This window comes from Alosa pseudoharengus, unplaced genomic scaffold (genome assembly GCF_046254945.1).
Source record: "Alosa pseudoharengus isolate Yale_2024_CS ecotype anadromous, Long Island Sound unplaced genomic scaffold, YU_APseudo_1.1 YU_APseudo_1.1_scf_8, whole genome shotgun sequence".
NCBI classification, from domain to species: domain Eukaryota; kingdom Metazoa; phylum Chordata; class Actinopteri; order Clupeiformes; family Clupeidae; genus Alosa; species Alosa pseudoharengus.
This window is the reverse complement of record NW_027468870.1, coordinates 19988689-20004376: the sequence shown is the minus strand read 5'-3', so window position 1 is coordinate 20004376 and position 15688 is coordinate 19988689. Positions and strand designations below refer to the sequence as shown.

Genomic DNA, 15688 nt, shown 5'->3' with positions numbered 1-15688 from the left:
AACTGCACATGGTCTTTGGATATTCAAACAAGAGTCATCTATTATACCTGCCAGAGAATGCAATGAGAAAGCCTGTGTGTAATTACTGCATGTTGTTAAAAGCATAGCATTCACTTGATTTGTAGTGACAGCTAGCTAGTTCATTCAGTTGGTATATAATTATGGTTGAAAGACTAAAGACCAGCTTAATGTAAACACACAGACACACACACACACACACACACACACACTATTTTGATTAATTATACATTTTGGCCCTAAACTAAAAATGAGACAAACTTACAATGTGCTGCTTGTACGCAGCCATTTGGGTTCAGTGGGCACCAGATGCGAAGCCCTGATTACAGTGGCCAGGACCTGAGCAGCATGCTGATTCCAACAGTGGGAAGACAGCCTGTGTGGTCAATTACCACTAGTTAGTTATGCCACAAAAGCCTTGGGGCTAGTCATAACGCAGCCCCATTCCACCAGGAGGACGGGGACTCGCCTTGTTAATACACAACTACAGAGCACACCAAACACCTTGCAAGACTGTCATAAACAGAGGCCACTAAACACCTCACCAGATGGCCATAAACAACAGAAGGGGTGTGTAAACAAGGTCTGGGAGATGAGATGAGAGGAGAATGCTGCCATTAGTTCTACAGAATGCTGGGGAACAAAGGCCCAGGGTTCTGTTCAGCATTCTGAGGGAGAACCGTGGAAACCATCTCCCAGTGGAACAACTCACAGGCTTCACTAGCCACGTTTACATGGGCAGTTTTTTTTGTCATTCCGATTAAACTATTCCGATTGAAAAATGTGTGCCGTCTGTTAACATGGGGTACATTCTTTTCCGATCGGGTGCTCTCAAGAGCTTTAGAGTCTTTGATCGGAATAGCCGTTGTTGCCTACTTTTCCTTGAGAAGATATAGCAGTCAATCCGAATGACCGTATACATTTTCATTCCGATTGAGGTGTTTATATGATCATTTTTATTTCTGATTGAGCCGTTATTCCGTTTCTAATCGGAATAGAAGTGTCCGTGTAAACGTGCCATTTCCACAGGACGTGACAGAAGTGTCTTTGTGTGTGTGTGTGTGTGTGTGTGTGTGTAGATGTATTTTCTTGTACACCAGCACACACAACAACAATGTAGTCGTGTGTGTGTGTGACTTTTCTTGGTTTCCTCTAATTGAGTCTCCCTTGTGTCTGTAGAGGCACAGACTATGAAGAAAGTCAATGGAGTAAAACACAACAGCAACACAAGCAGCAACAGACGCATCTATTCAAACTAGATTAGGGGGCCATATTGGAAGCCAAGTAGATTAGGATGCCATATTGGAAGTGCAACACTAATCCTTCCTTGTCAAACACAAGTTTCTCTTGCAAATCTCTCCCTTTCTTCTTTCATGAGGTTCTCTTGCAAATCTCTCCCTCCCTACTCTCCCTAATCACTTTCAAGGTTCTGAGAAGGACAACATAGCTATGGCTACCCGTTACACAAACTCAGTATTCACTATATTCTACTGACCACCTGCAGGCCACAGTGATTGTTGGGCACTTAAATCAACTGTTGTGAGAAGATTGGACAACTTCTCTTCATAAAATATTCTTTGAATTAAGAGATCAGTTCCCCTGAGGTGAAAATGAACAGCAGAACTCAAGAGAACACTAATTGTATCCACCAAGTGACTCACTGACCAACGCTGTTGTCCTGCTAAAACAGCCCTTGCTTTCAGTAAATTTACGTTCACATTTATTACTTTAGTAGACACTTTTATCCAAAGTGACTTGTATATGTCAATTATATTACAAGGGTCATTCTTCCCAGAGCAACTCAGGGTTAAGTGCCTAGCTCAAGGGCACAACGGCGGAAGCCGGGAATTGAACCCACAACTTCTCAGGCTACTGCACGCTAGCCCAGCTCCTTAACCACTACACTACCACTGCCCCAGACAGTACTCTCCAGACACCATTGTTTTAAGCTGCTGGTTTCTCTGGGGTGAAACGGAATAGCAGAGCTCAGGAGTAACCCAGTTGTCCCCACTCACCTTCCTCTTCTTGAAGGCCTGTCTGGCCAGGTATCCCCTGCAGGCTGCCTGGAAGAGGGTGATGTTGCGTCTGGTCTGCTCATCCCGCTGCTCCTCTAGCTTAGCCAGCATTCCGGCCCGGAAGAAAATCTGCAGGGGAACAGCGCGGGAGACACACACACCCACGCGGTTAAACCCAACAAGAAAAACACACACATTCATATCGAATAGGACAGGAACAGATGTTTACACCTGCTAGCTGTTAGAAGTGTCTGTTTATGACACGGATGTTGTGTGATGTTATGCTATGCGATTCCAATGGTGCAGGACTTTAGCCTTTAGCATTATGCAAAGAATAACTACAGCCTACTGTAAGATGCGATAAGATAAGATAAAACTTTATTGTATGTGAATTTTACATATAGTAAAATGAAAAGTGTGTGTGTGTCTGGGTCTCCCACATCAATGAGGAGGCTGAGGGCTTGGTGTTATTCAGAGATGTTTTGGAAAGTGGGTGCGCACATCCAAGCAAGTTTATCCACAGGTACCAGACAATTGTGTCAGACAGTGGAAGAAGGGTGGTCTGCACACTGCAATTGCTCCAAGAATATAAACTTTATTACTTTAAAAAATAGCAACGTTTCGATCACCCCCCCCCCCCACACACACACACACACACAGTTACATAAACTAGACCAAACTTCAACATGTTAATCACATAAGACAATGATAAAGAATCAATATTAACACCATGTATTACTGTGTAATAGATCTGGTGCTTCATGACATTTTATGATGCTGGTGGCTTTATGGCTTTTGTCTGAGAGGAGAGAGGGCTGTGGGAACAGAGAGCCGTGTCTTGACCCGAGCCTCTCTGCCCTCTATAACTGACCACCAGACTGGTAAGAGGCCGGCGAGGCCATGGACACGGGGGAAGGGGGAGGAGGAAGAGACATTTAAGGTCAGTATAATTGGCATTCGATGGGAGCCTTTGTTGCTAGGAGTCTAGGACGCAGTCGGAATGGGAGCCTCTGTTGCTAGGAGTCTAGGACGCAGTCAGAATGCTCTGAGTGTGCTCGGCCATCATGGTTCCAGAGCTCGGTTTAGTTCCCCAAATCACATAGAGGGGCAACTACAGCTGCCTGCAGAGAATACCACCCCCCCCCCCCCCCCCCACTCCCCAATCTCAGCTCCTAACGCAGCCCTAGATAGCCCCCTGATGGGGTTACTTGGACAGACAGATGGGGCTGTTTAACTCTCTGTGCTTGTCTTGGTCCTCTCCGCCTTACCCTCTCCACTATCTATCTGATGGGATTGAGCGTGTGTGTATGTTTGTGTGTGTGTGTGCCAGCCACTGTTGACTGTGATTAGACTACAAGCAGACAAACGGTCCCTGGAAGCTGCCAGAGACTGCGGCCCAAGGGCACACACTGAGAGGCGATAATTAGGCTCTCCTGTTGACACGCACGCAGGACGCTTGGCCTGCCGCGTTCACAACAGACTGACACACACACACACACTCCAGCACTACTCAGGAAGGCTGTACACCCCCAGGGAGGAGACTCGGAGTAGAACCTGAGCCGACCACATTACACTTCTGAACACTTCTTTCATGAAAAATGGTCATAAAAATTGAAATGGCCTCTGAAGTATCCATCTTGTTGTTTTTCTGAAACAGCCATTTTCTTCAAAGACTTCAGAGCCACATTGGATGAGAGAGAGATCTGGACCAGCTGTGCACCACAGCCTGCTGGGATCTACTGTGCTTTCCGCTCAGGCATACAGTCTTATCTTAAGGTAGACAGCCAATCTAAGCAGGCTCTACCACACCACCTACAGGATTACTTTGTGTGTGTGTGTGTATGTGTGTGTGTGTGTGTGTGTGTGTGTGTGTGTGTGTGTGTGTGAGAATGTGAGTGTGTGTGAGAGAGAGAGAGAGAGAGAGAGAGAGAGAGTGAGAGAGTGTGTGTGTGTGTGTGTGTGTGTGTGTCAGTGTGTTTCACTCACCCTGCTTAAGCCCATGTGATAGCTGTTCTTCTCCAGGTCCAGGGACTCCAGCAGCTCCTCCGCAGCCTGGGAAAGACACACACAGCTTGGATCAGAAGACCTGGACGACCCCTTCTCTGGCTGGAACATCCAGGACACACACACACACACACACACACACCAAACACACACACCAAACACACACACTCACCCACTCTCACTGTGAGGAAGAACCCTGCTGATGCAATCAGTCTGTGCGAGACTCATCTTATCATGATGGCATAGTAAGCCACAACCCCCTGAACTCCTACTGCTTCCTGTGACTACCGTTTAAACACATGCAGCAGAGGCAGGTAAAGCCACGACAGAGAGAGAGAGAGAGAGAGAGTGCGAGAGAGAGTGAGAGAGAGAGAGAGAAAGAGCGTGAGAGAGAGAGAGAGAGAAAGAGCGTGAGAGAGATAGAGAAAGAGAGAAAACAATCTCTCCAGTGTCCGGTTGCCCTAGCGTTTGCCCCAGCCTCAGAGAGATCTCTATCCCAAAAACAGTCTCTGAACCTTTGCAGTAAATCTTCTTTATATAACCCCCCAACCCCCACCCCCACCACCACGATGCTCCCGCTCTCTGTCACAAATTCTCTCTCTCATCCAGTCTCTCTCGCTCTCTCTCTCTCTCTCTCTGTGTCCAGGCCTTGAGAGTGCTGTCTAAAAGAGCCCGTGTGGATTACGGTGTAAGAGGAGGTGGCTGCGCTGGACACTGAAGGCTCTTTGTTTATCTGCGTTTCCAAAGCAACCCTCCTGAGAGAGACACACACTGGAGCAGAGCTGAACTCCCCCGTTCACTCACCCCTTCATTCTTGCTTTTCTCTCTCTCTTTCTCACTCAACCCTTCATCCTTTCTTTTCTATATCTCTTTCTCACTCACTCCTTCTTTCTATCTTTTTTCTCCCTTTCTCTCGCTCTCCTCTACCCTCTCTATCTCTCTCTTATTCTCCCTTTCTTTATTTCTCTCTGTCTATCTCCATCTTTTTCTCTTCTCTCTGTTTGGCTTGCTTCCTCATTCTCTGTTATATCACTCTTTTTTTCTCTCTCTGACTTTCTACCTCAATTTCTCTCTCTTTCCTCTCCACCCTCTCTCTCTCTCTCTCTCTCTCTCTCTCTCTCTCTCTCTCTCTCCACACATCCTAAACTCCCAAACTCTTCCCGGCAGTTGACTTCAGCGTGCGGTCATTGGGTAGTCCCCCCAGACCTCCTTCTCCTCTAACGCTCTCTCTCACTCAGGGGCCCACAGCTTACTGTTCTCTGTCCGATGCATTGGGTTTCGCTCCACATCTCTGACAAATAGCCATCAGACCATTAAACTGCACGCTGGGTACAATCCAATATCGTGGACCAGGGAGAAAACAAAACGCAGCATAAACTCAGCAAGTTTGTGGGGCGAAGCAGGGGCCAAACTATCCGTCTGGAAAAACACATTTGTTTTAAAGAGTTTTAATTGTGCTAATGTGAGGGAATTTTTCACTTTCTGAACCCCAGTGCAATTAATACGTCCTCCTGGTGATGCCCTCTGTGAGGGAGCTGACCTGCTACTCCGCTGCCATGAGGCTGATTAATAGATCACAAAAAGCCCCAATTGAAAGACCTCTCTTTCCTGGTCAGAGTGCTTCATAGATCCTTTCAATCTGTTTCTAGAGGGTTTCCGGTTGAAACGTTAAAAAATCAGCACAGATACTTTGAAAAAAAAATGAATCTGACTTTACCGTAATGCTTTACAAAATGCCACTGGAAATGCCTTAGGAACACACGTTTGTGTATGTGGTTGAAAGGGTCTACAGCTCTGGACAAAATGAAGAGACCACTGCATATTTTTCTGATCATCCTATGGTTGCTGAGTAACATTCGAATGATTCAAATTTGCAGTGGTCTCCTAATTCTGAATATGACAATATGTGTGTGTGTGTGTGTGTCCGTCCCCCTTCAGTGGTCCGGTCACTCACCCTTTTCTCATCCTTGACGATGTAGTTGCGGCCCAGCTTCTTGCCCAGGTGAGGCGCTAACACATCAAACTTGCGACGGAACTCCGCAAACACCATATGATCAGGGAAGCCTGTAAAGTAGTTGATAAGATTCATTTGGACCCGTTGAATAAAAAGGAATTTAGACAGTTAGGGCTCCCACCTTGAGAGTAGATTCTCATGATTGCCCTTTAAAGCAACACTACGAAGTAAGAAGAGCTTTCACAAGACAACATTGCTAACTATATTGCCAAAAAGCACCAGGTAGTTATTCACAAGCTTTGATCTGTGATAGCGTAGCTAAGATTCCTGCATGTTTGTAAGTAGTTATATACAGCAAACTGACTGGTATTAACCTTTAGAACCCTAAGCTGTTTTTAGGGCATTTTCACTACCTTTATTCATAAGGATTTATTCTGGTCATTGTAAGTGCCACACACACATATTAAATATTGTTTTTTTCAGCAGAGTCTATGCTATCCACATAATCATTTCATGTATTAGTACTAGCATTAATTTTATTTTGATTTTTAAAGAGTTAAAATATAAAAAGCGTATTACAAAAATTCTTATATTTCGACATGTATCTCACCACAGCAAGCTCATAGCTCTACATGCATTTCATGTGTGTGTAGGGCAGACTGTCCTAAATCGGGCAATATAATTGCCATGTTAGAGGGATACTCTGGGGCTGAGCAATTTACAGAAATATGTGGTGTGTGATTTACAGAAATAAATGAAATTTTTTATTTAGTGATGAAAAATGACCTTTCTGCGCTCCATATCTGTGACACGAACTTATCTGACCTGACTTGACCCGAGGTTGCGTGTTAGCCTGCGTGCCTATAGTGTATGCACTCATAATGATTCTCAACTTTTTACTGCATTGCCATGAACAAAGTAAAGGCAAAAAAGGTGTTTCTTTGTTGAACAAATTGGGATGTAATGTGCGCCTTGAATTGGATGCCATGCAGGAATTTGCTAGGATCTCAAAACCGGATTATAAACATGCTTTGCCATATAAACACACGATAGCATTGGATTATAAACATGCTTTGCCACAAAAACAGAGAAAAACGTGGGGTAAGTCCAGCTATATGAAGTTATTATTTTGCTGTCACTTCGTCTGTTTTATAACCCAGAAGGATGTACTTGGTATCAAATGATAGCTCTATGTCTCCTCTTTCATCTGAGATGCGTGGCATATTTATCCGATCACGGGTCCGCGAGTAATTCAAACGAGAGTAATGGGTGTGCAGTGTTGGTTTGTGTACATGACGTTATCATTTTGCAGTCACTTCGTCTGTTTTTATAAGCCATAAGGATCGATATGCATCAGGGCTCCAGACTAACTTTTTGCACTGGTTGCACTGGTGTGTCTAACTTTTTTTCTTAGGTGCACCAGCACAAAAGTTAGGTGCACCTAAATTTTCAACCACATCGCATTTAACATCGCAGCAGGTTCACTTTTTTTCCTTAATTACTGTCCTTTATAGGTTGTCCTATGACTTATGATTTACAATTCTACAAGAAAAGTAACTTAATGAAGTGTTGGTGCTTTAAGTGCTTCACTGAGCTGAAATTTAAACTTAAAACATCTCAAGATGAATTAAATAAAAATAACAGTGAGTAAATTAACAGTGCACGTCTTTTAAGGGCTTCAAACTACACATCTCATGGCTCAGTGTCTTACATACTATCCTTCATGATCTTTAGGCCTTGGCTAAACCAGCTCGCCATGCTAGCATCTTCTATAGAAATGTATTTGAGCACAATTTAAAGAGATGTTCCAAGTAGCCTGGGGGATTTTTATGTGATTTTGCAATGATTGCAATACAGTCCCACAATGCAATTTACTTTTTAATTTTAGTATTTTTAAATTTTCAATAAGAACATCACTATGGTTAATGCAGTAACGAAATAGTAGGCTATTGCAATGACTTGCCATGCTCTATCTAAATGTGTCCATTCAATTCACCGTACACAATGACCAGTTATACATGCAGGGAATATTCGGGCTTTAAATGTAGCAGCGATATTCGGTTTGCGCCAAATACCGGATTAAATTGATTGATGCCATCAGAATGAGTTTACACAACTCGCGCGCAAAACGAATATTGCTGTTGAAAACCGGGTTACTCCCTCCCTGCATGTACCTGCGGTCAATGACGCATTCCTTTTCGGCGATATCTATCTCTGTCGTTCGCAAAGGCCTTGTATGCATTGTTCGCAATTTTAATACGTCTTTTCATCTGCAATGACTCCTATAAATTTGGCGCAAGTGGCATTCCTGTACGTCGGGTTTACGTTCAAACTATTTTTCTGGTGAATAATTATTTCGGACTGAACTTGGTGAAGGGAAGTTTCACTAGGCCTATCGTAGGCATAGATAAACTTGATCATCATCTCGGGCTCGTCTGATCGGTTTGCTGCTGCCAGCCGCCGAAAGGCAGTGGGGAGAGGGTACATTTATCTCGGCCTATGTGACCACACTGTAATGCAACTACATCCACTATGTTTATCGGACGGGTCTCTGACCTCTCTCTTTCTCTCTCTCTGCAGCACACGCATTTTCAAATTTACACACAGGCACTGGGCCACGGCCAATCAGAGGGGAGGTCCCGCCCTTCACTATCTGTGATTTGTTTAAACCACGATATTGGCCAAATATGTGTCTGTTATTGAACCAAAGGTAGAGTTTCAATGCGGACACTTTTTCCTTTCTCGAATAGCTGGTCGCACTGCTGCGACCTCTGATTTTTTTTAGTCGCACTTTTGAAAAATTAGGTCGCATATGCGACCAAATTGGTCGCACTCTGGAGCCCTGTGCATGGTACCAATGGATAGCCCTGTGTCTCCTCTTTCATCTGATATGCTTGCCATATCTATGCGATCACGGGTTTGCGAGTAATTCAAACGAGAGTAATGGGTGCACAGGTGAACGCAGAGAAGTATAGACTGCAAACATGATGCAATTTGATTTAATTTCATGATTTTTTAAAATGTTCATACTTGATCGTACAGACAAGTGTGTAGTCTTTTTGGAAAGCTTCTGCTCTGTCATGCAATAAAGGTTTCATCTCGCTGCGATGAACAGATCCGGAGCAATGTAACAGAGAGGGTTAAGCCAGCGCTTTTATCTAAAGCATCAAGGACTCACAATGATGGTTTTGACGATTTGGGAATCGAACCGTGGTCAGATTATCAGACAGCATTGCTACTGCGGCTCCACCACACTTTGCTGTTTCAAATTACATTTGGGAGGCGCCCTCTCTCCACCCACCTTGGCGGTAGATCCTCATGGCGTCCAGCAGCTTGGAGCCACGGAGCTGGGCCCTGAGGAGGCTCACGTCCAGCTGCATGAGGCCCGAGTCGGGTGTCTCCGCTCCCTGGAGGGCGTCCACTTTGGGCAGCAGGCAGTGCACGAAGTGCACCCGCGACCGCTTCACCGTGTCCAGCAAGGCGTCCTGCACAGGAGGGGGGAGAGATGGGACCAAACACATTAGTGAGTGATGACTGAGGATATGGGGGCATGACAGCATAGTATATGGGGGCATGACAGCATGGGATATGGGGGCGTGACAGCATAGGATATGGGGGCATGACAGCATAGGATATGGGGGTGATATTAGGGCATGACAGCATAGGATATGGGGGCATGACAGCATAGGATATAGGGGCATGACAGCATAGGATATGGGGGCATGACAGCATAGGATATGGGGGCGATATGGGGGCATGACAGCATAGGCTATGGGGGCATGACAGCATAGGATATGGGGGCATGACAGCATAGGATATGGGGGCGATATGGGGGCATGACAGCATAGGCTATGGGGGCATGACAGCATAGGATATGGGGGCGATATGGGGGCATGACAGCATAGGCTATGGGGGCATGACAGCATAGGATATGGGGGCATGACAGCATAGGATATGGGGGCGATATGGGGGCATGACAGCATAGGATATGGGGGATTGACAGCATAGGATATGGGGGCATGACAGCATAGGATATGGGGGATTGACATCATGGGGGCATGACAGCATAGGATATGGGGGCATGACAACATAGGATATGGGGGCATGACAACATAGGATATGGGGGCATGACAGCATAGGATATGGGGGCATGACAGCATAGGATATGGGGGCATGACAGCATAGGATATGGGGGCGATATGGGGGCATGACAACATAGAATATGGGGGATTGACATCATGGGGGCATGACAGCGTAGGACATGGGTGCATGACAGCATAAAGAGTGTCCTCACCACTTGCAGTTTGATCTGGATGCAGAGGGACTTCTTCTTGACAGCGGCAACGCCGGTGGTGAAGGACTTCCTCATGCTGGTGGCCCGGCGCAGAGCCAGCTGGGAGCCGCCCTCCAGCCCCGCGATGGACCCCGCCAGCACCGTGGTGCCCGCTGAGCGCCCGATGAAAAGACCACTGATGTTCTTCCTGTTACAGGAGCAGAGGATTGTGACACAAGTTCTATGATCTGTGACATCAAATTCAGTCATTATTCTAAGTGAAATTTAACCTATTTCAGAACATATCAAGTTTTAACAACACACCTTTGTTAATTAAAAGTGGCAATGTCATTATGTAAATGGATTAAATTTGAGCTAAGTAATTAGATTTGAGGATCACTGAAGAGAGAGAGAGAGAGAGAGAGAGAGAGAGAGAAAGAAAGAGAGAGAGAGAGAGAGAGAGAGAGTGCTGCACAAGCACAACACAGCCTGGCAGCATCATCAGCCCTGAATTACAGGCCTATTACCCTAGAAAGGGTTCCCCCCTGCAATGTAGTGACATAGTAGTCAGCTCTAAAGACCTCTGGTCTTCCTCTGCCTGTATCTGTATCACCACACACCTCAAAATCACAAAATGACAACTCAAAATGACAACCCTCTAAGATGGATCTCATGTCCATCTCATGTCACCAGAGCTACAGTACTGCATGCAGAAACACTTGTCTGTCCCTACAGACACACGTGGAGTGTTGGAATATGAACCAGAAACTATTCAAGAAACGCCCCACTCACACTAGACATAGAGAACAGTCTCCTAACCATCAAGTGCTTAGGCAAGTCCAATGTTCAGTTGCCAGGTATAAAAAGTAAACAGTTAATGGGGGAGCTGTGGTGCAACCGGCAACAGAGCCCGTACCATGTACGGGTCCAAGTGCCCACGGGGACCCAGGTTTGAATCCGACCTGCGGTCATTTCCAGATCCCACCCCATTCTCTCTCTCCCACTCACTTCCTGTCACTCTTCACTGTCTTATACAAATAACGGCAAAAATATATGCTGCATCTCATACACAAAATATATTCAATATAGCACACTGCATGCATGCTGCTGCAAGCACACACAAGTATGGGCCCAGTACAGTATCATAGCCCTTATGGAGGAGAGGAGAGGAGAGGAGAGGAGAGGAGAGATAAGGAGAGGAGATGAGATGAGATGAGGAGAGGAGGAGATGAGAGGAGAGGAGAGGAAAGGAGAGGAGAGGAGAGGACAGCTTGACTGACTTCTGAGAGTTCTGAAGGAGTAGTCCTGCTGCGTTCTGGCTGGCAGGGTTGTGCTTGGCGTGGCCCAGCCAGCCGCGGGCGTCGTACTCCACCCAATCAGTGCCATGGCTGTGGCCCAACAGGAAGTGATGCGCGCGCTCGCTCTTCAGGAGCACCGTGTGGCCTACAGGGAGATACAAACAGTGGAGGCGTGAGGCAGGTGTGTGTGTGTGTGTGTGTGTGTGTGTGTGTGTGTGTGTGTGTGTGTGTGTGTGCGCACATGTGTGTGTGTGCGCATGTATGTGTATGCCTGTGTGTATTTATGTCTGGATATGTGTGTGCGCATGCGTGTGTGTGCGTGTCCGCGCATACACTGACCTTTACTATCCACTTCTGCGGGATCATAATGTGTGTGTGTGTGTGTTTGTGTGTGCGTGTAGTGACCTTTGGTCTGTCCCTCGGCGGGCCCGTAGTAGCTGAAGAGTCTGTCCAGTAGCGAGTCCTCAGTGCCCCCAGGCTGCACGGCCTCCTCCTCCATCAGCCAGAGCAGACCACGAGCCTCATCCGTCCTGGACAGCGTACGCACCTGAACACACACACACACACACAGGTATAAAACACATACACAAACACACACATACAAACACACACATATGTAAAACTCACACACACATACATAAAACACACACACACACACACAGACACATACAAGCATAGAAAGACACACACGCACATGTAAACAGACACTTATAAGAGTGTGGACACAAACACGCGTAAACAGACACTCATAAGCGGGAGGGCACACAAGCACACACACACACACACGCGCACACACACACACACACACACACACACACACACACACACAAGCACACACACACAAACAAACAAACATGAACGCACACACAAGCAGAAACACACACACACAAAGAGACAGAAAAGCCCAAATGAAACCAAAGCACTCTGCTTACAGCATCGCCAGCACAGTCCTTCTGCAGATCGGACTGCTCAGGAAACAACCCAAATACTTCTACACACACATTTAGAGTGTGGACACAGCAGCAGAAGAGCTTCAAACTCTTGTTGTGTGTGTGTGTGTGTGTGTGTGTTTTAAGCACAGAGTCCTTGGCGTGCTTACAGGCTCCCCCCTACACAAACGCCGTTGACTCACGTTAGCACACTCATCTCCACCCACACACACACACAGACACACACTCTCTCTCTAACTCCAAGGACATCCTTTCTTCTCCTTCAGTCAGGAGCCTGGTCTGAGCTTCTCTCCCTCTATATTCACTTCAAATGCCTGACTTGCAAAATCGTCACCTCTGTCACGCTGCAGAAGATTATTGAAAAGGAAAAAGCACTCATGATAGAAGAGTAGACAGACACAGGAGACGCAGCTCGTCTTGACATGACCGTGTACTGGTCATTTTTAAATAATCAAGTGCTTCTTTGGCAGATCGCATTTAAAATCCTCTGAGAAATCGGAAAAAGGCAAGATTTTCAAATAAGGCAAAGAAGAAATGTGACACCTCTCTACAAAGCCAGACATCTGAATGTGAAGAAAAACGTAGTGAGGCATCCCTGGGTCACATCTTGGGGACGAGTGGTCTATACTTGGGCATGGGTTTGGTTACCGGCCTCAGCCGCAGGGCTATCTCAGGGACGAGTGGTCTATACATGGGCATGGGTTTGGATATCAGCCTCAGGGGCGAGGCTGTCTCAGGGACGAGTGGTTTTGGATCGGTTTGGCTATCAGCCTCAGGGCTATCTCAGGGACGAGTGGTCTCTACGTGGGCATGGGTTTTGATACCGGCCTCAGGTCAGGGACGAGTGGTCTTTACGTGGGCATGGGTTTTGATACCGGCCTCAGGTCAGGGACGAGTGGTCTTTACGTGGGCATGGGTTTATACCGGCCTCAGGTCAGGGACGAGTGGTCTTTACGTGGGCATTGGTTTTGATACCGGCCTCAGCAGCGGGGCTGGGCTGTCTGGGTTATTAATGTGCCTGTCTGCACCACAGGCTGGTGTGCAGCGTGATGGATGAATCTGACCCCCCCGGGCATCAGAGGGATCTCGACTGAGGACCTGGCCACCTGTTCACTATCAGCCCAGTTTCAGACCCAACCACTGCAGCACGGATGAGAGCCCAGACTACAGTATAGCTTATATGCCTTCAGCCTGGGACAGAGGGGCCTGAATAAAGACATCACATGTGCACGTGAGTGGAACAGAATGACGCAGAATAATTAGAATAGCAATCAGATTAGACAGGAAAGAGATCAATTTCCTGGTGCTATTGGATGAGGACCTCCCAGAGTAGTGGATCAACAACCGAGCCAGATTAATACTATACAACATGATACAGACACAACAGTAGTGCACAGTTGGCTCAAGTCAGGATATGTAATGGATGTATATCAATGATAAGGAAAAATAGAAACAGATGAAGGAGATGGATGCCTGAGGCAATGATGTACATTAAAAGCTATATCTATATATCTATTTTTTTTTTTAAATATTTTCCATAATTCTTCATTTGCACCCTGCAGTCTGTACATATTAAACCCAACATGCAGGCAGGTGGGGATGATGGGACAGGAATGACAGACGTGACAGGTATGACAGACGTGACAGGTATGACAGACGTGACTGATGTGACGGGGGGGGTGCTCACCAGGGCTTGGCTCGACGCTTGGTCCACAGCTGCTACAGAGAGCGACGCGCTAGGCTCCATGTCGTCCAATGTAATCTCGATGTTCTCCTGGATGGGAGACAGAATTTTGGATTTACATCCACAGGCAAGTAGACAAGAGGGTGTTAAGCTTCTGAATGTTCAGCATCATCGATACCTGTGAGTGTGCGGGTGTGTGTGTGTGTGCGTGCGTGCGTGTGTGTGTGTGTGTGTGAGACACACTTCCTTGTATCTCTACAGCTCTTTAACAAAGGTACGTTCGCAGAATGGTGTCTGCTGTGTTTATATATATGTGTGCGTGCGTGCGTGTGCGTGTGTGTATGTGTGTGTGTGTGTGGTCACACACCTCCTTGTATCTCTACAGCTCTTTGACAAAGGTACGTTGGCAGAACAGTGTCGGCTGTGTTTACAGTATATGTGTACGTGCGTGTGTGTATGTGTGTGTGTGTGTGTGTGTGTGTGTGTGTGTGTGTGTGTGCATGTGCATGTGTGTGTGTGTGTGTGTATGCGTGTGTGTATGCGTGTGTGTGTGTGTGTGTGTGTGTGTGTGTGTGTACTGCCCCCCACCTCCTTGTATCTCTCCAGCTCCTTGACGAAGGTGCGCTCGTGGAACAGTATCTGCAGCCGCTCCTGGGCGTAGTTGTGGCACAGCTCCTCAAAGGTGGCGCCTCGCTCCCGCTTGGCCTGACGGGGGTTCTGGAAGCCAGGCACGTCCACGATCAGAATCGAGCACAGCGAGTTCTGACTGGACTTCAGCGCTCTGAAGGAGACAAAAACACAAGGTCATATCCAATCATATATTGATTTACTTATGGTAACATGGATAAATACATTCATTACTGAAAACAGGGTTGACCATGCACGGTCACATACAAGTTAAACAATCTGTTCAAAGAAAAGCAAATGACAGAAGGTGTCTAAAAATGGATTTTTTAAGCTCTGACTCCAGAGCTGATTGCAGTTGTAGTAGTGTTGAAAGCCCTGTTTGGGAGCCACTGTTTCCTCTGCTGTGAGAGTGTGAACACTGTAAACACTGACCTGTTGATGAGCGAGACGAGGACCGTGAAGAGTTCAGCGTACAGAGCCGACGCCATGGCCTCTAAACACTCCATCGCTGTGGCCTTCAGCCCTGGAACACACACACACACACACACACACACACACACACACACAGACACAAGTTCAGATTACTTGACGGTGACACTGCACTGACAAACAGAGCCTGCATAGCTTCATGACATAAACCCTGCATCTCTGACTTAGTTTACAGTTTAGAACCTTCGCCTGATTTGAAAACTGAATGCATTGAAAGCACCACACCAGATGTAACGGTAGCCAGCTGGTCCGTAAATGTGCAATATGTCCGTTGTGTAAAGCTCCCTCCCGATGCCTAAAGAGACATGCTAGTGAGAGAGTTAGCAGCCTGGGCTTTCAGCTTGATTGCTAGCACACTCGCCACCCAATCCAAGGT

At 46.6% G+C, this 15688-nt stretch overlaps 1 protein-coding gene across 3 annotated transcripts in view; it reads right to left on the bottom strand.

The window, feature by feature from the left end:
- The window catches only part of myo18aa (myosin XVIIIAa), a 95114-nt gene that overhangs the window by 37191 nt on the left and 42235 nt on the right, over positions 1 to 15688 (bottom strand). For all 3 annotated transcript variants that reach the window (XM_076274864.1, XM_076274865.1, XM_076274866.1), the window contains 10 exons: positions 15256 to 15346; positions 14785 to 14977; positions 14200 to 14286; positions 11968 to 12109; positions 11545 to 11707; positions 10286 to 10472; positions 9293 to 9476; positions 5992 to 6101; positions 4020 to 4085; positions 2034 to 2162 (listed from right to left, as the gene is read on the bottom strand). In XM_076274864.1, the coding sequence (XP_076130979.1) occupies positions 2034 to 2162; positions 4020 to 4085; positions 5992 to 6101; positions 9293 to 9476; positions 10286 to 10472; positions 11545 to 11707; positions 11968 to 12109; positions 14200 to 14286; positions 14785 to 14977; positions 15256 to 15346 (1352 nt within the window). The remainder of the gene's footprint in view (positions 1 to 2033; positions 2163 to 4019; positions 4086 to 5991; positions 6102 to 9292; positions 9477 to 10285; positions 10473 to 11544; positions 11708 to 11967; positions 12110 to 14199; positions 14287 to 14784; positions 14978 to 15255; positions 15347 to 15688) is intronic.